General features: G+C 41.7%; 1 protein-coding gene across 1 annotated transcript in view; it reads right to left on the reverse strand.

Annotated features, from left to right (window-relative positions):
- Positions 1-21,399, reverse strand: part of FAM13A (family with sequence similarity 13 member A) — a 329,846-nt gene that overhangs the window by 239,426 nt on the left and 69,021 nt on the right. Inside the window, exon 4 of the mRNA XM_040967337.1 lies at positions 4,788-4,965. Coding sequence (XP_040823271.1) covers positions 4,788-4,965 — 178 coding nt within the window. The remainder of the gene's footprint in view (positions 1-4,787; positions 4,966-21,399) is intronic.

Genomic DNA, 21,399 nt, shown 5'->3' on the forward strand with positions numbered 1-21,399 from the left:
GGAACATCATTTCTAGCCAGACAGGTAGAAAAGGCTGTTAAAGGGTCATGTCAAAAGGACATCCTAGACAACTTAAAGCAGCTCCTGCAATTGATTCAATTTGAGATTATGTAAACATCAAATAGACTATGGATTCAGGCATTAGTTAAACATTTGAGAAAATAAATCCGCCCAAGTAATTCTTAACACATTACTTGTTAATTGCAAAAGGAATGCCACAAGCTTTATACAGTGGTGATCTTAACCAAGAATACAAACTCCAAATCAATGACATGGGATGCCTTTGCATCATTTGGTTCCTGAAAATAGGCACTACCAAGTACACATATACTAATGAAGTATTTTTACCATAAGCTTTAACCAGAATAGAACCATGATCCCTTATCTTATACTTTCCAGCATATCCAGTAGATGGAAAAGCAATTTAAACAGCACCAACATATAGAATTCCACAGATGATGTCTGTTTTCTTAAGAAGTCAATGTGGGGCCTTGCAGCGTGGCCTAGCGGCTAAAGTCCTTGCCTTGAATACATCAGGATCCCATATGGGCACCGGTTCTAATCCCGGCAGCTCCACTCCCCATCCAGCTCCCTGCCTGTGGCCTGGGAAAGCAGTCAAGGACAGCCCAAAGCTTTGGGACCCTGCACCCGTGTGGGAGACCCAGAAGAGGTTCCTGGATCCCAGCTTCGGATTGGCGCAGTACCGGCCGTTGCGGCTCACCTGGGGAGTGAATCATTGGATGGAAGATCTTCCTCTTTGTCTCTCCTCCTCTCTGTATATCTGACTTTGTAATAAAAAGAAAAACTAAATCTTTAAAATAAAAAAAAGAAGTCAATGTGGAGTAGTAGAAAAAAAAAACAATGGCCTGGGTAAGTGGATGGACAAGGAGAGACTGTTGTTCACTATGACAGAGACAAAGTTACAACCAAATATGAAACATGAGCCATGAGATCCAGGTCAGAGAAAAACAGCATCAAAATACCCTGTTGTAACTGCCAAGACTTTCTAAATATTAAATATCTCTATGACATGGTGCACAGCCAATTTTCTTACGTACAGTAAGTATGTCACTGTTACGTAGCAAAGGTCCTTATTCTTAAGAAATATAAGATCAACAGTTAGGAATTGCTGCCAGTCTTGCCACTCCAAGCACTATGAGGTACTTGAAGAATCCACTGATTGACATAGTCCATCATAGCAGAGTTGGTTGGTTGACCTGTTCTGTCTTCTCTCTTTTCTTGGTTAGGGTTCTGAGTCCAGCATTTTGATAGGGGAGATCTCCAAAGAAACTATGAGGTGTGCTCAGACCAGATTCTTGTATATACTAGCAAGTACAGGGCCCGGCAGTCCATGGTCCCGATCAGCTGGTGGTTGCAATTGCTGGGTTGGTTCTGTTTTCAGCCCCGACTTTCACTGGAACCAATGGGTGCTGCAGTCCAGCCTGGTTCTGCCCAGCACATACTCGGCCCTTGCATAGACAAGTGGGAGCTGCAGCCTAGTTGGAGCAAGCCACAATAACCCCACCAGGGCTGCCGCCTACCCTGGTTTGCCAGTATGTGCAGCAGTAGTTCAGTCTATCCCACACCCCATTCCACCCCAGCTGCTGTCCGTGCCTTCCTGTGGGAGTGGTTCCCAAGAGGGGGGAACCCACTATTTCCCTCCCAGGCCTCTCGCACTTTAGATTATGCACATCCGGGACCTGGGGAGGGTGGGAAATTGGGTGGGTCTTCTCCCTTAATACCCCCCTTTAAACATGAAGGAAACAATATGGAAAAAATACTAGTCTTACCCACTTTCCTATAAAAGCCCTAACCTTTTTAAATATATATATATATATAAATGATCAACTGTGGCCAGCACAGTGGTACAGTACATTAACCCCCTTCCCACAAGCACTGGTATCCTGTATGGGTTCCACTTTTTGTCTTTCCTACTCTATTTCCAATCCAGTTCCTTGCCTGTAGCCTGGGGAAGCAGCAGAGGATGGTTCAAGTTCTTGGGGCCCTGCACTTATGTGGAAGATCTGGAAGAAGCTCCTGGATCCTGGATTTGGATCAACTAATTTCTGGCCGTTTTAGCCATTCTGGGAGCATACCAGCAGGTGGAAGACCTTTCTCTCTCTGTTTCTCCTCTTTGTAAAAATCTGCCTTTCAAATAAAAATGAATGAACTTTTAAAAGACAAGATTAAGTGATTAACAGCAAAACAGCTGAAGTCTGTAACATTTTCCAGAGGTTCAGCAAAACTTACATACAGAGATAGTATGTTTTTATCTAGTTAATAAGAGAATCTATGATCATTATACTGTAATCTCAAATCATATGGATAGATTTTCATATATTGCAAAAAGTTTAAAAAACAACCAGAATCTGATAAACATAAAAGAAGAAATTTAGTGAAATAGATAAATGTTACAGCAATTTAGTCAACAAAATTAACATTCTTTAGGAATGATAAATAAGCAAACAAACCAACCAACCAACCCCTGGGCTATTCTGACAGAGTTTACATCAGAAAATATAAAGAAGAGGTAATATCAGACAAGGAATTTGAAAATTTTAAAATAACTTTGGCATAACTTTATAGTACATACATTTCTCCAAGGCTAAGCAAAATGACACCTTCTAAATAAATGGAATTTATTAAAACGTTAAACTACCCTAAGCAGTAGTTGACCACCTGGAATCAACAAAATTTGATGAAAAAAACTGAAAAGTTCTTAGAACTTTACCCTCAAAAGTCATCAGAAGCAGAGGGCTCAACAAACAGAAAATTTACAATAATCATAACAAAATACAGAAAATTGCAAAAACCTTCCTGATCTATTTTAGGAAGTGACCATAATCCTTTAACCAGATGGAGCCAGTTCATAATTACTATTACATGCGAAACACTATCCCACACAGGCACGTAATTAAACTTAAGTGAGCAAATGTACTACCGGCCAGTGCCTGGCATAGAGTAAAGCCTGTGTCAAACACAACATTCTGTCCTTCCTTATAACCATGGCTACAAACATCCTCTCTTTTGTTTTGCCCTTAAACTCACAGGTTACTGTGTGGCCACTGGAACTGGAATGTTTATTTCTACCTAAATGAGGAACTTCAAGCACAAAATAAATCCCTTCCTTCTCTTTAGAATGCAGTCTGATAAACGAAATATTGGTTAAGTGCTCAATAAATACTGTGTTACCTATCCTTCTTTCTTGAGTCCAGTCTCTTACTGTGATTTCTTTATCCAGAAGTTTAGAAACACTTAAGAGATCATAACACCTGAATATAATGAAAGCTATTACAGTTTACACACAAGAGTGCTTAAAATGGTCTGGTTTACTGCACTGAAAAGTTTAAAACCATACTACTGAGAACAACTTGTAGTAAAAATTCATTACTTACTGATATTTTGATTCATTTATTGGAGGTTAACAAAAGTTCTGGATTCCTTCCAATGCATAAATTAGTAATGAGGTATAGATTTGTGTCTAATGATTTCAGAGTAAGCATTTTATTTACAAACTCATCTTTTACTATGCCAAATCTAGGGTTTCAAAATTATTCAGTAGTTTTCTAATTACACCTCTATTGTCCACTTAGATGTCACCAAATAAAGGTTTAATGGACAGAAACAAAACAAACAAGCACCAGGTTGAGCATTGGGCAGCAGATTAAGTCATCTACTGGGACACATGTATACCCGGTCAGAGTGAATGGGATCATCCCAGCTCTGCTTTTAGTCCAGCTTCCTGCTAACACACGCCATGGGAGGCAGCAGATGGTGGCTCAAGTACTTGGGTCCCTGTCTCTCACAGGGAAGACCCCGAGTTCCTGGCTCCAGCCAGGCCCACATCTGGCTATTACAGACCTTTGCAGAGTGAACCGGTGATAAAAACATCAAATAAAAAAATGCATGCTTTTTAAAAAGAATACAGAATTTATAGTTACTAAATTAAAAAAAAATAAATAAAGGTACGACATTTGAGATACCTCCACCTCACATGTTCTATGAAATAATTCCCTCTTATTTACATCATTAAAAATACAAACAGGACAGTCACTTAAGGTAGAACCTCACCCCACATGAAGTTGTGAATGAGTTAGATCCACAATGTTAGCCAGAATCCATGCTCAGTCATTCTAGAACCATATCACTAGTTCGGGACAACTGAATGAACTGAAAGATTAGAGGAGTAGAAAAAGCAGAAACACTACCAAAATATTTTTTTTCGAGAGCTTTTACAGTATGAATCTACCACTGTCAATGTGTTTGGCTGGCTGTTCTTCTTTCCCTATAACCAAAGAGATTGTATTTAGTTTCACAGGGATTAACCTGAGAGTTAAAAGTGCAGTTGTTGGATTTCAAGATCATGTTTCTTATAGCAACAATTGAAGAGCTTTATGGAATAACAGAGAAAGTGAAATAGAATATGACAAAAGTTCCAATACTTGGTGACATAGCAGCTATCAAAACAGGCTGGTTTCTTTCTAGAAAATAAGTAAATGAAGCTGCAGTTACATTTTTCTGTCACTGACACATTCTGCTCATAACTGTATCTCTAGGATAGGAACTTGAAATTCATCGTAACTACCAAATTACTGTATCATTTTCCTCAATTTTCTGCTGATCAGCATTTCAGATTTTTAGTTCCACAATTTTAGTAGGGTTATTTGCTTTTCTTAAAACTTGGACGGAAGCAATACTAAAATGCCTGAGCAATAAGCAGGATTATTTTTCAGATCAAAATATTTCAGCCAGTCATCAACGGGGGAGGAGACACTTTGCGGACTTACTGAAAGCAGTTGGGCCCAAACACGGTGGCAAGGTTGTGAAGGGTCATGCGGTTCTGTCCATGGTGCTTGGCGACTTGCGTCAGGAAGCCACAGAGGTACTTGAGGAGGCAGTAGTGGGTCTCTGGCAGTTCTCTTATTAAGGCTCTCAAGCTGCTCTCCTGAGCATCGTTTCTGCCATCTAGAAAAAAAGAGGAGCAAGAAGACAGACTCAACTGGTGTTTTCAGGTCTAAGAAATTCCAACTTCTCATCCAGAAAACAACTCCTTGGAGATTGGGAAAGGCCTTGAGAATTTAATTTTTTTTTTTTTTTTTTATGTCAAGGAATTATTTAAGAAATCCTCATAGCCTCAAGTTCCATTTTATATTTTCTTCTCCTCATCCCAAATTAAGAAAATGGTTGAATTTCTCATCTCTGGTGGATTCTTTTGTGTCATAAGTGCCATCTGGTTTGCCAGAAACAAAGTCTCTTGGTAAAATCAGATGCCAGAGGCTTTCCAAGGTCACCAGGAGACACTAAACTTAACATCAAGACCCTATGCAGAGATAATGGGAGGAAATTTCTCATTCCTATACTTTGCAAAGATTCATTTATTTATTTGACTGATAGAATGAGACATAGGAGAGGGAGGAGAGAAAAAGAGAGCTACAGAGACAGCCAGAGAGAGAGATTTTCTATTTGCTGATTCAATCCCCAATGGCTGTAGCTAGGCCAGCCTGAACCCCAGAGCCTGGAACTTCATCCAGGTCTCCTACATGGGTGCCGGAGCCCATGCTTAGGCCATTCTCAGCGGCTCTCCTAGGAGCAATGGCAGGGAACTGTATCAGAAGCAGAGCAGCCAGGGTTCCGACCAGAGCCCAGAAGGGATGTTAGGGTTACAAGTGGCAGCTTCACCTACTGCACCCCAATGCCAGTCCTCACTTCTTAACAAGGACTATTCCTGACCCATCACCAGTTAGGCTACTCTGAGATTTTTGTCATCCAGAGGCCCTGTTTTGGGGGTGCTCCTCAAGAGCTCACCGGCAGCAAGAATCCTGCAAAGTCATTTTAGTGGGAACATCCCCTCCTTGATATTTAGCCCTAAAATCTCTTCCACCTGCCTGCATGGAAAACCATGTTGGGTCAGTTTAAATGCAATCTCCCTTGCTTCTTGTCATTTTCCATCTACCACACTCCACACGGCCTCACTGCATCCCAAGTAGACCCAGCTCTCTCCCACGCTGTTAAACCCCACTGCCCTCTATTGGAAAGTTGGTCTCGCCATGCAATGCCAAAAGTCAAACTGAGCATCTTGTACACTGTCAAACATGTCCATACACACTATTTATCCAGTTTCACTTTCTGCAGTTTCAATGGCCTGTGCTCAACAGCGATCCAAAAAAATATTACATGAACAAATGCAGAAATAATCTATATTTTAGACATTTTTCATTACAGAATACCTTCCTACTCTATTTTGTTCTTGTGGTTAGTATCTTGATGTGCCTAATTTATAAATTAGACTTTAGAATAGGTATGCATGTAGAGGAAAAATATGCTATGAGGATACTCAAAAAGTTCATGGAAAATAGAATGAAAAGTAAACTTCACTTTGGCACAAATATTTTTAAATCCATACAGCTGAGTTGAAATAAGGGTCAACACTATGGGAGGTTTCAGGCATCTACTGGAATTAGCCCCCACAGATCAGGGAGCACTAACATAGTTCAGAATTTCCACTTTGACCCTCATACAAAAGCCCCAAAGCACGTGCATCCCCATATATATGATATTAGACCAACGACTCACAGCATACACACGGTGATTTTAGCTCAGTTTTCTGAGACTGATTTTTTCCGAGGCTTAGATAAAGTTGTTTACATATTTAATTTGTATTTCTGCTCTGAGATCTTCACTAACAAACAGATCTTCACCAGAGAGCAGAGCTTCACTAGTAAACAGTTTAGGAGGTCAATGACAACCTATCCCTTTAACAGATGCCTGAGAGAATGAAATCTAATCTAATGATAATATACAAATCAGATGCACCAGATAAGCTGGATTTAGCAGCCAAGTGAGCAACAAATAAAGAAGTGAGGCAAACAGGATACAGAGGAAAAGGAGGATTAGTCAGCATTGTGCAATGCAGTCCAACACAGTCCATGGAGGAAGTGTGAACAGAGATCACTCAGAGAAAGTCCCTGTGTGTCCCGAGTGTCAACAGAGCAAAAGAGCACAGGCTGAGGACGTAGGTCCTGGGTGAGGATGCGGGCCTCCGTTCCTGCTCCCCATGTGATCCAGTGGCCCTGCTTCTGATGACAGAATGCCTCACTGCCCCTTGATCATAACTGGCAGGGGAATACAAGAAACGGGACTAACAGAAATAACTGCAGGGATTAGAAACCCACAGGAGTCGATTCATTTCTCGGTCTTTAAATCACAATAATAAGTATCAGCCAAGAGATAGTATAATTTTTTTTTAATGATCACTAATTCCAAGTGAGTCTGGATGTTTTCATCTGTGTGTTCTCTGTTTAAAACTGTTATCTATGGGCAGATATGTGGCACAGTGGTTATAAAATGATGCTTGGGCTGCCACATCCTCTATCACTGTGCTTAGGTTCAGCTTCCTGCTCATGTGCCCCTGGACAGCTGCAGGTGATGACCCAAGAACTTGGTCCTGGCTACCCACAGGGGAGACTCCGACAAATCTGAGTTTCAGACTTCCAACTGGGCCTGCTCAGCCCCAGCTACTACAGGTATCTAGAGGAATAAAAATCAACCAGTGGAGAGAGGCTCTCTTTCTCTTTTTCCAATAAATAAATTTGTGATCTAATACCCAGCATTTGAAGATACAAGCAACAGCATTTACAATTGTTTCTGGTCTTAAGACCTTGAAATGAAACAAAAACTTGAATGCAGGGCATATGTGAATCTAACAGATAAAATAAGGCAATTCAAATGAGCTATGCATTTACAACAAAAACATCTTTGAAAAACAAGCAGTGTTTTGTCATTTACTTCCAATTTCTGAGATGCAATAATCAGTATTACTAATTATTGACATTTTGAAATGCAATATTCAGTATATCTAATTGAAATAAAACTAACAAATAATGACAAAGGAGAAAAATATAAAAGGTTCAAGCTTACCAAAATAACATGAAATCCTTTAAAAAGTCAGTGGAAGAATTACTGAATATTTAATATGCTCTTGGCAAAAAAAGTCAGAGAAAGAATATACATTATATCGGCCTCCTCCTAGCCACAGATAGTCTCATTCCATGAAAGAAGTTTACGAGGTTCCTCACTGGGCAAGAAGCTGAGGATCTTCTACAATAGCAGCAGACTCATCCCTGAACCTTAAATATTTATAATCTACCTTCTGAATCCTTGTTCAAATATATTGACAGCACACTTAATAGATTAACTTATTAGTATGACATTTCTCCTCCTCTCCCTTCATACCAATTATACACTAATGTACCCAGGAAAAGTAATTTGTGCTACAGTTTCAGGTGTATGTGGTAACCATCAGTTACTGGCAGCCTGCAACATTTCCTACACACACTATTCCCTCTGTGTGAGAAGAATGATGGCTCAACACATTCAGCAGAAGCTTGTGGAAGAATATGCAAAGTACCACAAATGAAGTAGTGTAGCATAAATGAGCTTATTAAGGGCCAATGATGTGACATTGTAGGTAAATCCATGGCCTGTGGGTTCAAGTCCCAGCTGGTCTACTTACAATCCAACTCCCTGCTAATGTGCCTGGGAAAATAGCCCAAGTGCTTGGGCCCCTATATTCACGTGCGAGACATGGATGAAACCCCTGGCTCCTGGCTTCACTGAGGCCCAGCCCTAAACACTGTGACCAAGTGAGGACTGAAGCAGCAGATGAAAGACCTCTCTACATCTTCCTCTCTCTTTCCAACACTGCTTTTCAATTAATAACCTACTTTTTAAAAAGTGATGAGGAAATCACTTTACCAGAATGATCCACAATTTAAAGGCACGTAGTGAGACACACTAGCATAGGAACAAATGAGCCTGTATTCTTCAAATATATTCTAAAGAAATGTGGAATGATTGGGGGTCACCCACATAACTAGCTGGTTGGGGTGTTATATAGGAACCTTGCTACAAGCAGTATTTAACAGCAAGGAAAAAGCTTATCTTATTGTCACAGGGTAAGAACATCCAGTAGTTCTCCATTCAGGCCTCAGAAATAGAAACAAGCTACACCTCTGCAGACTGATGGATATATTTAAATTGATTTAATTTGGCCATTACTTCTAGAACTGAATTGGAATAGTAACTAAAATAACATAATTCATGAGTTCAAACATTTTAATATAAATTTGCAGACAGCAACAATGATTTGAAATTGCAGCTTGGTGTTCTTCATGAATGCCAAGCTTTTCCTAGGATAAAAATTACTTTTCTTCACTGTCCCTTCAAAGTTTTCAAGTTTGCATGAATGCTTTCCTTTGTTGTGGGCAAACTCCAACCCTTCCCTTAAGCTCAAATGCAAATATCAAATAAGTATAGTGGATGTAGTGTGCAGAGCAATCTACCCAGCACTTTAAGGCCATAAATACTTTTATTCCAGGTTAAGCAGCAAACACCGAACCATGTGACAAATATTTGCTTTCATTAAAAGAAGATTAGGCTCACAGTGGCAATGCTGCACCTGTATCAGAGGACAGCCCCTCACTCTCCTCCTGATGTTTGTCCTGGTGCTTGTCAGCTGCCTTGACTTCTCAGTGGCCTGACATTGCACTTTTAATCTTAGCCTCAAGGAGAAAGAAAATAAAAAAAAAAAAAAAACTCAACAACTGGTGAAATGCTAATCTCTATCATGATATAGCTCAGAGTCTTGAGCAGGTCAACGATTTTGACCACCAAAATATTTATCCTCATGAGGAGAGATTGATGGAAGTAACTGCTCCCTATCCTACCCCGGCCCCTCCTTCACTGAACCTCATGGAAGGATTTGTGAAAACTCAGATAAGCAAATGAGCTGAGGCAGAGACTGGAGATGAGCAAAGGGTACAAGACCCAGAATGCTGGCTGGTTCTGGACAACTCCCAAGCCAGCAAGGCAACAACCACCTCTACCTTACAACTGTTCACAACTGAATTATGCTAACAACCTGAGTAAATCGGGCAGCAGATTCCTTCCCAAGTAGAGCCCAGGCTGACTGTCATCTTGATGTTGGCTTGAGAAAACTGCAGAAGAGCCTGCACTGAGTCCACCTGTTCCTTACCCACAGAGCAGAGAGAGGATACATTTGCATTGTTTTAAGCCACTGAATTCACCATCAACAGCATCAGTAAGGCACCAATAGAAATCTAACATAGACCCTTTAGAGCTACCTGGAGTGAAGCAGGGAGACTAGCAAACTCAGCCCGTTCACCCAGCCACCAAAGAGCTGAGCTGCAATTCAGACATAAGCTGCCTGGCCTCAGAGTATATTCCTACAAAATTAGCTGTTAATAAACTATTCTTGCTGTTACACAGAATCTAGCAGTGTCACAAACAGGTAAATATGTTCAAAATTGTTTAGTAGAGGATAAAAGTGTTTTTTTTTCCATAAAGATGGTGAAACAGAGAGAGAGAGGGAGAGAGAGATCGATCTGCCATCTGCTGGTTCACTCTCCAAATGCCCTCAGCAGTTGGAGTCTGGAACTCAATCCATATTGCCCACATGGATGACAGAGATTCACTTGACCATCCCCACCGCCTCCCAGGATGCACATTAATAGAAAGCTGGAATTGCAAGTAGAACTGGGACTTGAACTTCATACTTCAGGTGGGATATGGCTGTCCCAAGTAGTGTGCCTTATCTCCTGAGACAAATACCTACCACAGAACCTAGTCATCTCATAAATTCTGGGGGGCAGGGCCCAGCGTGGTAGCCTAGTGGCTAAAGTCCTCACTTTGCATGTGCCAAGATTCCATATGGCTGCTGGTTGGTGTCCCGGCTGCTCCACTCCCTATCCAGCTCCCTGATTGTGGCCTGGGAAAGCAATAGAGGATGTCTTAAAGCTTTGGGACCCTACACATGTGTGGGAGACCAAGAAGAAGCTACTGGCTTGGAACTGGATTGGCTCCAGCCACTGTGGCCACTTGAGGAGTGAATCAGTGAATGGAGGATCTTTCTGTCTCTCCTTCTCTCTGTAAGTCTAACTTCCCAACAAAAACAAACACATTCTAAAAAAAAAAAAAAAACAAAATCTTGGTGATATTATTTGAACAAGAACCACACAAAATGTCTGGATAAAAATGTTCTACAAGTTATATGAAAATAAGCACACTATAAATTCTGTTTCTTTCTAAATATGTATTCACAAAGAATGGGGGGAAAATCATGAAATATCCGTGACCTTGGATCACTCTCTGGAGTAGACTCACTACCTCAGACTGATGAGGTGCCATGGACACAACACAATGACACCTCATGGTTCATGGAACCAGCATTTTCCTTTGCAAAATGGTGACATTTTTACAGATCTCTCACAGCCTGTGACTGCGACAAAGTTCTCAAAAGGCCTCACAAGTATCTCTCAAAGGAAGCATGATAAAGCAGTTAATAAAACGTAATAAGTAACAGTCTATTCTTCAACACCGCTAATGAAACTATAAATCTTATTCTGATTAGATCTGTAAGACGCAGAGTTGCATTCACTGCCAAATTAGCCCATATTTAAACGAAAACTTGTTTCCAGAAGTGACTTGCTCAAGCAAGAGCCAAGGCCTGCCTGAAGAACAAAGAGCTGGGAGACACTTCACACTCCAGTCCCGTATCCAAAGGAAAAACCCCTGATGACACATAAATAGCAGAGAATCAAATTTCTTCTGCAGATATTTCCTTGGGTGCCTGTCAAAGGATGAATGGTGATACACATTAAAAATATATATGTAAGAAAAGTGTAAAATAGTCTACCTATGTTTCAGAACTAGGAGCTCCTATCTAGGTCAGGTGTTAAATACAAGCCTTTAACAGCTGAACAAACTGCTTGTGGGAAAATGTAAGCACACTGGAGGCTGAGAAAAGCAATCAGGGCACACAGGAAGGGGTAGTGCCCACAATACAATATCTCAACTAATAAAACCTGGCTCCCTACATAAATCTAGTGTTACATCAAGTGGGCAAAGTACAGTTCCTGTACATGTTCAGTGGAGATCAGGTTAGCACCATTTCTTCTTTTCTAGGCACCAATGATTAAACACTCAGCTTGAAGAGGCCTGTGGGTGAATCAGGTGTGACAGGAGCTCATTATCAGGCCCAGAACTATTGATGTGTATTCCTTGGCTTCCCCCCCCCCCCCTCCTCTTCAGGGCTTCATACTGCTTATGGTGTCAGTGTAGAACACACTGGTTATCTTTGAGCTCAGTACAGCAGGTGTTCAGAACACAGCTAAACAGTCAGGGTCGAGCCACTGGAGGTTAGCAAGGTCATCTTCTGGCATCCTTTTAACCTGATATTCTTGAACAACAGTTTCAATATTTACTTCATACGGGCTGATTTGCAATTAACACACGTTGTCTACTTTTTTTGATGCTTTTCTTATGTATTTGAAAAGCAGAATTCCAGAGAGAAAGGGAAAAACAGACAAGAGGAAAGGAGGGAGACAGAGAAGGAGAGAGAGAGGTCTCATCTAATGGTCAACTCCCTAAATGGCTGCAACAGAGGGTTTGGGTCACGTCCAACCTAGGGGCCTGCAACTACATGCAGCTCTCCTACAGGATGGCAAAGTCCCCAAGCTCTTGAGCCCACTTCCACTGCCTTCTCAGGTGCACTAATAGGAAACTGGATAGGAAGTGAAGTAGCCAATACTGGAACCAGGGCTCATATGAGATGTCATACCAACACTGCAGGTGGTAGCTTAATTTGCTGTGGTTTACTCTAGGGGGCCCAAGTTGTCTTTAAAGTAAAAAAAGAAAGAGACACACACACACACAAGGAAGAAAAGACACAGAGAGAAAAAGGTCTTGCATCCTCTGCTTTACTCCCCAAATGGCTGCAGTGATCAGAGCTAAGCCAATGCAAAGCTGGGAGCCAGGAGCCTTTTCCAGGTCTCACAGGCAGTTTCAGGAGCCCAAAACCTTGAGCCATTTTCTGTTGCTTTCCCAGGCCATTAGCAAAAAGCCGGATCAAAGATAGAGCAGCTGGGACAAGAACTGGTGCCCACATGGGAAGCGGTGGATGGAAACTACCATGCCACACCACCATGCTGGCTTCAAATTTTAAGTAACTAATGTGTTAGATACTTGGTCCTCTTGCAGCTCAATCCAAACAAAACATCCCTCCTATAAAAGTATTAGAAAAAAAAAAGATGATGCCTTTGTGCAGTAGTGATGCTAAGCCTCTACCACAGTGCTGGCACCCCATGTGGGTGTTGGTTCATGTCCTAGCTGCTCCACTTCCATTCTGATCCTGGCTTATGGTCTGAAAAAGCAGAGAATAGTTCAAGTCCTTGGGACCCTACACCCATGTGGGAGGCCTCAAAAAAGTTCCTGGATCCTGGGTTACGACCAGCTCAGCTCCAGTCATTGCGACTATTTGGGGAGTGAACCAGCAGATGACAGATGGAAAACCTCTCTCTGATTCTCCTTCTCTCTCTAACTCTGCTGTCCAAATAAAAATGCAATCTTAAAAAAAATTATTAGGAGAAAGGTGAAGAATTTCCTATAGACTTCCCCCAGGTTCCAAGTCATTCTAAAACCTGAAACAGACATTCACACCTTGCTTAGACCTGCTCGATCTCTTCTCTCCTTTCTTCTTCAAGCTCATAACTCTTCCTTATGTTAGAAAACTCTGCTACTTTTACACTAAGGGTGGCTAAAACAAAAAGACAGTCATAGGAGATGGCAATAATATAGAGAAATTACACACTTTCCTTCACAGCTGGTGACAAGGTAAAAAAGCAAAGCCACTTTGGAAAATAATTCTCCAGAAACTAAACATATCAAAGTTACCATATCATCTGGCAATTCTACTCCTAAATATTCACTCAAGAGAAATACAAATACCTGTCCACACACAAACTTACATGTGCTCATAGCAGTCAAACAGGCAAAGCAGTCTCAATGTACACCAAATAATGGAATGGATAAGTAAAATGTGGCATCTGAGTATTCAGAAAACATAATACTAGCCAGTCACAAAAAGGAATGCAATGGGGCCAGCACAATGGCTCAACTGGTTAACCCCCCACCCTATAGCACCAGCATCCCATATGGGTGCTGGTTCATGTTCTAGCTGTTCCATTTACCATCCAGCTCCCTGCTTATGCTTATGGTCTGGGAAAGCAGTGGAGGATGACCCAAAGCCTTGGGACCTTGCTCCCACATAAGAGAAATGGAAGAGGCTCTTAGCTCCTGGCTTCAGATTGGCTCAGCTCTGGCTGTTGTGGCCATTTGGGGCATGAACCAGTAGATGGAAGATCAAGATCTTTCTGTCTCTCTGTTTCTCTATAAATCTGCCTTTCCTGTGAAAATAAAGAAATCTAACAAAAATATGAAGTACCGGCACATTCTGCAACACGGATAAGACTTAGAACGTTACCCTAGGTCAAAGAAATCAGTCATAAAGACCAACTATATGAAATGTACTTACAAGGCAAGTCCATACATACAGATTATAAGGCTAGCCTGGGTACAGGTGGAGAAAAGCAACAGTGGGAGATAAGGCCATGACTTCCAGTGGAAATGGGGTTTCTTGTGGTGTCATAAAGATGTTCTAGAACTAGACCATAGTAATGGTTGTGCTCTGAATACTCTGAAAACCACTGAAGTATATGAGTTTTACGTGAATCAGCTTCATGCTGGGTAATTTGTATCCAAACAAACCAGTTTACAAGCAATCCCACTGGCTAATGAGTGTGTGTGTGTGTGTGTGTATACACTCACACACATATATGTAATACATAGTATATATAATATATATGTATATACATAAATAAAATTGGCTATTCCTATTGGTTAACATATCTATCTCTTCTACTAATAGCCCCTTAAGATGACATAAAAGAATTACTCACCAGTAAATGTACATGCTCACAGATATGCATGCACTCACCCCCTCAGGCAGGTACTACAAGACACGGTAGTTACCCTTGCATGGAATAAATTCACTTAGGAATGGCTTTTCCTTCCAACTTGGCATAATCTTACCCCCTAGTTACTATATCAAAGCCAAAGGCCACAAGGAGAAAAATGTAGGATGTATCTATGGACTCAGCAAAAAAAAAAAAAAAAAAAAAAAAAAAATCTAGTTATCAGCACCTGCTATTCCAGATATCAGAGGGGTATTATAAATGCAAGAGATTTTTTGTCACCTAATTGTCTACCTGGATGGACCAATTAGAACACTGCTAACAATGTTAGGAATCACCTATGGAAACCTGGTAACCCTGACACCACACTGTTGACTGACTGCAGCAGTGGCTTGTACATCTGATTGACAGACCTTGGTTAACACAGATGCCAATCTTTAATTCAGCTCTAGCTGCAGAAAAAAAAAAACAGTTTAAATATTAGGTATTGCCTATAGAAAACCCAAAAGTCACATATTCAAAATAGACACAGCTAAACCTTAGAGTTTAAATGTAATTACTCTTTTTTCATAGGAACAGAGATCTACAAGGGTTGAATACTACCAACAGAAATAAAATTAGTAAGATGGAATTAATCCAGGAAAGCAAATAAGTCATAGACTTTCTATGGAGTTCCAATTAGCCAAGGAATGACATTGCTTAATGGCTAGAATCCAGCCAACATTTGTAAAACACCTCTACTCGTGTAAGACAAAATCACTCAGCTTCAAACATTACAAATGGGATCCTGATTGCAAAGACAGGTTTAATTCCACAGTACCCACTGAAGTCCTCAGACAATGAAGAAAATTAGAACTCAAGGCTTAAAATCAAGTTATTAAATTAGATTTCCTTGCAATTTGCCATTGTACTGATATGATGGGCTCTGGTCCTAAGGTGGTTTTTCTAAAGAGAACAGTTGCTGTCTACATTATCAGGGACTTAGCGCTCACACATTGTTTGCACAGCTGCTATCATAAAATTCTACCCCATTTAAACAAGGATCTAGGTTAAAAACAAAGAGGAAAGGGAGAATTTTCACTTAGATTGATCATATATGCGTCTTTCTAATTTTCCTCCCAAACCTCCACCCAAATGAGTGTAAAATGTGTTCAAAAAACATTAACATCCAAGGCCCAAAAAGGAAAAACAATAGCTAAAAGAGCAGATGTGATTTCAGAAGCCATGTGGAAGCAAATGCAGGAAATAGCAGAGTGCTCAGCAGGCTGCCAGGCTCCGGGAGCCTTGCCACACCAGGACACCCAGGGAAGCAGGTCAGCAGGCAGGTGCTGGGTGCTAAGGCTTGATCGCCATGTGAAGACTAAAGCGTTCCCATACATCTGAGTTAAGGGCCAGATAGTGGAAAAGCAGGCAATAGTGAAAGCCTGTTAAGAAACACTGAGCCTGTTGACAGGTACCTTTCCCACTTCCCTCCCATCCATGTTCTTCAGGAACACAGTGGCTGAATGGGAAACATGAGCACACCCTGGATTTGCTGGAGCAGTTTGGAAAAAAAAAAAAAACTACTACAAAAAGGTTTCTGGAAAACTCCATGTAAATAAATAAGACAAATACCAAAATCAGCAGATAGACTGCATGTGTACACATGTGCGTGCACAAACACACATTCTTACAGTCATAACAAGTCAAACATTAATTATGAATGGGACTAGACTAGAAATGAGTTACAACAGTTGGGAGAAATTGTTTGAACTAAGTGACAGTGCAATAAAGCTAACTGCACTTGTTATATGAGCAGAAGTGATGAGATGCTATCTGAAATTAAACCATCAACATCCAACATTGTAAGAATGGTGTTAAATGGCAGCAATCATCCAAAGCACCAGCTAAACCAATTAAAGCTGACCTTCCGGGAAAGCCAGAAGGCTGCCAAAGGTGTGGTGGTTTCTTTAGGAAGCTTTCTGTTTCTGTTTTTGTTGTTTTAAAGAAGCATGTATTTGTTTGATAGGCATGTCTTTCAGTAACAGAATATACCAACATTGAAGATACTGAGTTTTACTGAAGTTAATAAGTTAGCAAGATGTCCTTTCAGTAACTGACCAACAATTTTCCAATGGCATTTCTTCCCCCTGCCCCCCACTCCTTATTGTTTCCATCACACACTTAGGCTTTGCCAACTCTTTATTCATGCACATCTCTGTCTACAGGGCATACTGTCTAAGCCAGTCCTCCAAGACCCCAGGGACAGAATCACCTCACTCCCCGCCCCCCTTTAATACCCTTCTGACCATCTGGCTTGGAAATGATTCCCCTGGGGCTGATTGTTGCAGTGCGGTGAGCTACACCACTGCTTGGGACACCCGCAATTCCACATTGGAGAGCTGATTCCAGTCAGAGCTGGATTCCTGGCTGCTCCATTTCTGACTCAGCTCCCTGCCAACGCACCTGGGAAGGCAAAATAACCAGTGGCATATGTGCTTGACTTCCTGTCACCCAAGATGGAAACCAAGGTGGAAACTCACTATTGCTATCTACACGTAAGAGGAAAACTAAGTGGTGGTTTAAAAATGAGAACAAAGGCTGGCATATCTCCCTTGAAAAGACAAAGCCTAATGCCCCTCCTCCTGAATATCTACTGCCACCAAACAGAAAACACGATGTAGTGCTGTTTGATGGCTGCACTGAAGTCATGAACGGAGCAGTTTCCATCTCTCCTAAACTGCACATTTCAGGAGATGCCAGCTACCAAGCTCAGAGAACATTCCAGCAGCTGTCTCAGGGAAAGGACCTGAGGCCTCCTACTGACAGACAGCATGGACACACCAGCAGGTGAAGCAGCCCCTGGTGGAAGCAGATTCTCCAGCCCACTCGAGCACTGGCTCGGTTAGACACCAACTTCCTGAGACCTACTCTGCCATGTAAAGCAGAACTGAATCCTAACAAACACACACTGGGAGAAAACACATGATTACTGTTTTACTTCACTGAATTGTGGAGGAACTACTATGGAGCAAAAGATCCCTACGGTACTCAAACAAGAAAGATTAGGTAAGTTGCCTGCACTAATGCAGCTAGCAAATGGGCAATGTGTGAGTGGAAAGTAGTCAAATTATCTTGGATCCTGTCTTCAAAATGGAGACTACACTGCCAATACCTCATCAGAGCTGGTGCTAGGATTAGAGCAGATCATGTACCTTGTCTTTTGCAAAGAAATGGATGCAACTTGGAAACCATTGTGCCTAGAGAAATAAGCCAGTCCCCAAAAGACAACTATCATATGTTTTCCCTAATCTGTCAGAACTACACAGAATAAAAAAAAACTGTAATCTATAGATGGGAGATACAGATGTGAGATGAGAGTGACATTCAGGGATCTGATTGCTGGGTACAATCTTTGTTTATACTCTCAAGGAACACGAGGGTTTGTTTGGCTTTTTTTTTTTTTTTCTTTTTTACTTGATATTTTTTGTTGGTGTTGTTCTTTGTTGTAACTAATATTTTCCTCCTTGCCATGTGTTGATGGTATTACCTAATAGAGTGTTAAACCCATGGGAAAAGTAAATATAGGAAGGAATGAATGAAGGGAGGGAGGGAAGGAGGGAGGGAGGGAGGGAGAGAGGGATGATATATGGGTCACCTTATGCCTCAATGGGTTAGGCCGCTGTTTGGGTTAAATCCCACCTGAGTCCCTGGCTTCAAGACTTAGCTGCTCCACTTTTGATCCAGCTTCTTGCTAATGTGTCTTGAGAGGCAAGTGCCTGGGCCCAGTCACCTGCATGAGAGGCCCAGATGGAGTTCTGGGTCCCTAACTTCAGTCCAGCCCAGTTCTGGCTGTTGCATACATTTGGGAAATGAACTAATAGATGGAAGCTTTCGCTCTTGTACTCACTTATGTGTACTATCTCTTCTATTTTTTAAGTAGATGAAAAATAAATATTCAAAACCTAAAATATGTATTGATTTGAAAGGAAGAAGGAGGGGGAGAGAGAGACAGAGAAGAGTTTTCCATCTGCTAGTTTACTGCCCAAATGGTAAGTCAGGATGAAGCCAGGAGCCAGGAACTTCAACATGGGTAGCAGGAAACCATATACTTATCCCAGCATCAGGTGCATGAGCAGGGTGCTGGATCAAAAGTGGAGTAAGTGGGACTCAAATCATCATAGATAAGGACTGCTTTCATTGCAGGCAGTGGCTTAACCCAGTGTGCCACAAAGCTGGCCCCACTAAACATCTTCTTTAAAACAGAATAAAAAATGTAAGACATCTATTACATACCAAACTGAACAGTAAATGTTTACTTATAAGCATCTATTATTGTCATCACTAAGAGGAATACAAGCAGAATCTCAAGCAGAACCAATATTAAACATAGACATTATCTGTACCAAGAAAACACATCTTCTACCCCTTTCCCTTCTCCCATATCATTTATCTTAAACTAATTTCTTATTTCCAGCTTTGCAAGTCTTTAAGGATTTCTACGACAAAAACAAATCAATTCTCTAATAATGATTTTGAACCCTGAGACCTTAATTAACATCCCAGGGCAGACATTTTACTAATTCATTTTTCACTCTAACATTTCTCAAACGAGGGTAAATTTTGAGAAGCACAGTGCCGGGGGCGGGATATTGTCCCTATCTAATTCAGATGGTGGATTCCTAATCTCCAATGAGTCTAAACTGAAGGCAGGGCCTTGAAGAAATATTTAAGGTTTAAATGAGACCATACAGGCAGGCTCCCAATCAGATAGAGCAGGTGTCTCCGTGAGAGGAGGGAGGGGCCTCCAGAAGGCTCCAGCACAGTGAAGGCCAAGTGAGGGCCACTATGGGAAGGTACCCACCTGTCAGACATTCAGAGAGACAAAGGGCTCCCCAGAAACCACCTCTGCTGCCCTCTTGAATCTGGCCTTCCCAGCTGCCAGGACTGTGAGAAAAAAATATACTTGGTGGTGTTCCAGAAGAGCAATCCAACCAAAGCACTACACTTGATGCAATAATTTTTAAAATAGGTTGATAGTGGGCATTCAGCACCGTTGCTAAGATGCCTTCTGGGACATCTGCATCCCCTCCTAGAGTGTCAGTTCAAGCCTCATTCCACTTCCACCTCCAGCCTGACATCCTTGAGAGGCAGCCGGTGGATGGCTCAAGTGGCTCCAGCGAGTCCCTGCACCTACATGGAGGCCTGGATTGTGTTCTCAGCTGGGCATTTGGAAACCAAATGAGCAGAGGAGAAAACAGGTCCTGGGCTTGCCGGGTGCCAGACTCAAGTTCTGCACATTCTAAGAGCCTGCTCTTTGGCATGTATTATCCTATACTTCAGTTCCCTTAATATCTATGAATTATTTGTAGGAACTGCTATTTAGGAGTTAAAAACCAAGCAGAAAGTGATGCACCTAGACAAAATCTTGGTGTAGTACTATTATTTAAGTTGGAGTAAAGGAAGTGGAATCAGCTAATTTGGCCTATTTGCATTTTCAATAACCAGATTTAGAAAGTTATAAACATTGAAAAGCCCGCCCAGATGACTTTGAAATGCACATGGCTGGACACTGCACTGGCCTTCAGTTCACTCACCAATTTAAAGGCGCCCCCCATCGTAACACCTCAACAGCCTTTCACTCGTCTGTCAAAGATTTTTTCCAAAGATGTATTTTATCCATCTGAATGTAGAAAGAGACAGAAAGAAGACACAGAGATCTTCCATCCATTGGTTCATTTCCCAAGTGGAGTGAAAGAACAGGGCTGGACAGGGTTGGACCAGGCTGAAACCAGGAGCTGCATCCAGGTCTCCCAAATGAATGGCAGGAGCCCAAACACTAAGGCCATCCTCCACTGAATTCCAATGCACATCAGCAGAGATCTGCATAAGAAGTGGAGCAACCGGGACTCAAATTGGCACTCTGATATGCAGGCATTCCATGAAGTTGACCTACCCACCACACCACAACAAAGGCCCAGCCTTCCCCAGTTGACTTTCATCATCACCATTTATCCATAGACTACTCAGGGTACCTCCTCCAGATCTCAGTGACAGACAATTAATAAAGCCTCCATAAAGAGATTATCAGACTCCACTCAACTCGGCAGCATCTCTGAACTTTGGGACTAAGCCCCATTAAGTGGAAAGTGGGCACAGAGCTTTGGTCAGCTAAGTCCAGGCTCCTGGAAAGCTGTGGACAGGCCCTTCCTTTCAGGACAAAGGGTCAGGTCTTACAGATGAAAAGAATGTACCTGTTGCTCCTATGGCAGCAAAGGGCCCCATTCCAAAATGACGTGCATTACTGAAACCCAAAGAACATGATAGCCTGGGCCTGGTCAATGCACAGCATTTGCAGGTAGCTCTCCCTGGTGCTACTACAATTTGCACTCCAAAATTCCTACTCAATTCATTAGTGTCTACCAAACTCCACTTTGGCCTCTGTGGCCATCCCCCAAACCACCACCAGGGTCAGGCCAGCGCACTTCCTCTCATGGTTTTTAACTAAAACATTACAGTGCTCTGGCTCCTTTCTTGCTCTAGCTCTTAGAGCCACCAGGATCTGTTCTTGTTTGCTCTCTAACATCTCTGG

Source organism: Ochotona curzoniae, unplaced genomic scaffold (genome assembly GCF_017591425.1).
Source record: "Ochotona curzoniae isolate NIBS_2020 unplaced genomic scaffold, NIBS_Ocur_1.0 scaffold_4506, whole genome shotgun sequence".
In the NCBI taxonomy this organism is placed as follows: Eukaryota; Metazoa; Chordata; class Mammalia; order Lagomorpha; family Ochotonidae; genus Ochotona; species Ochotona curzoniae.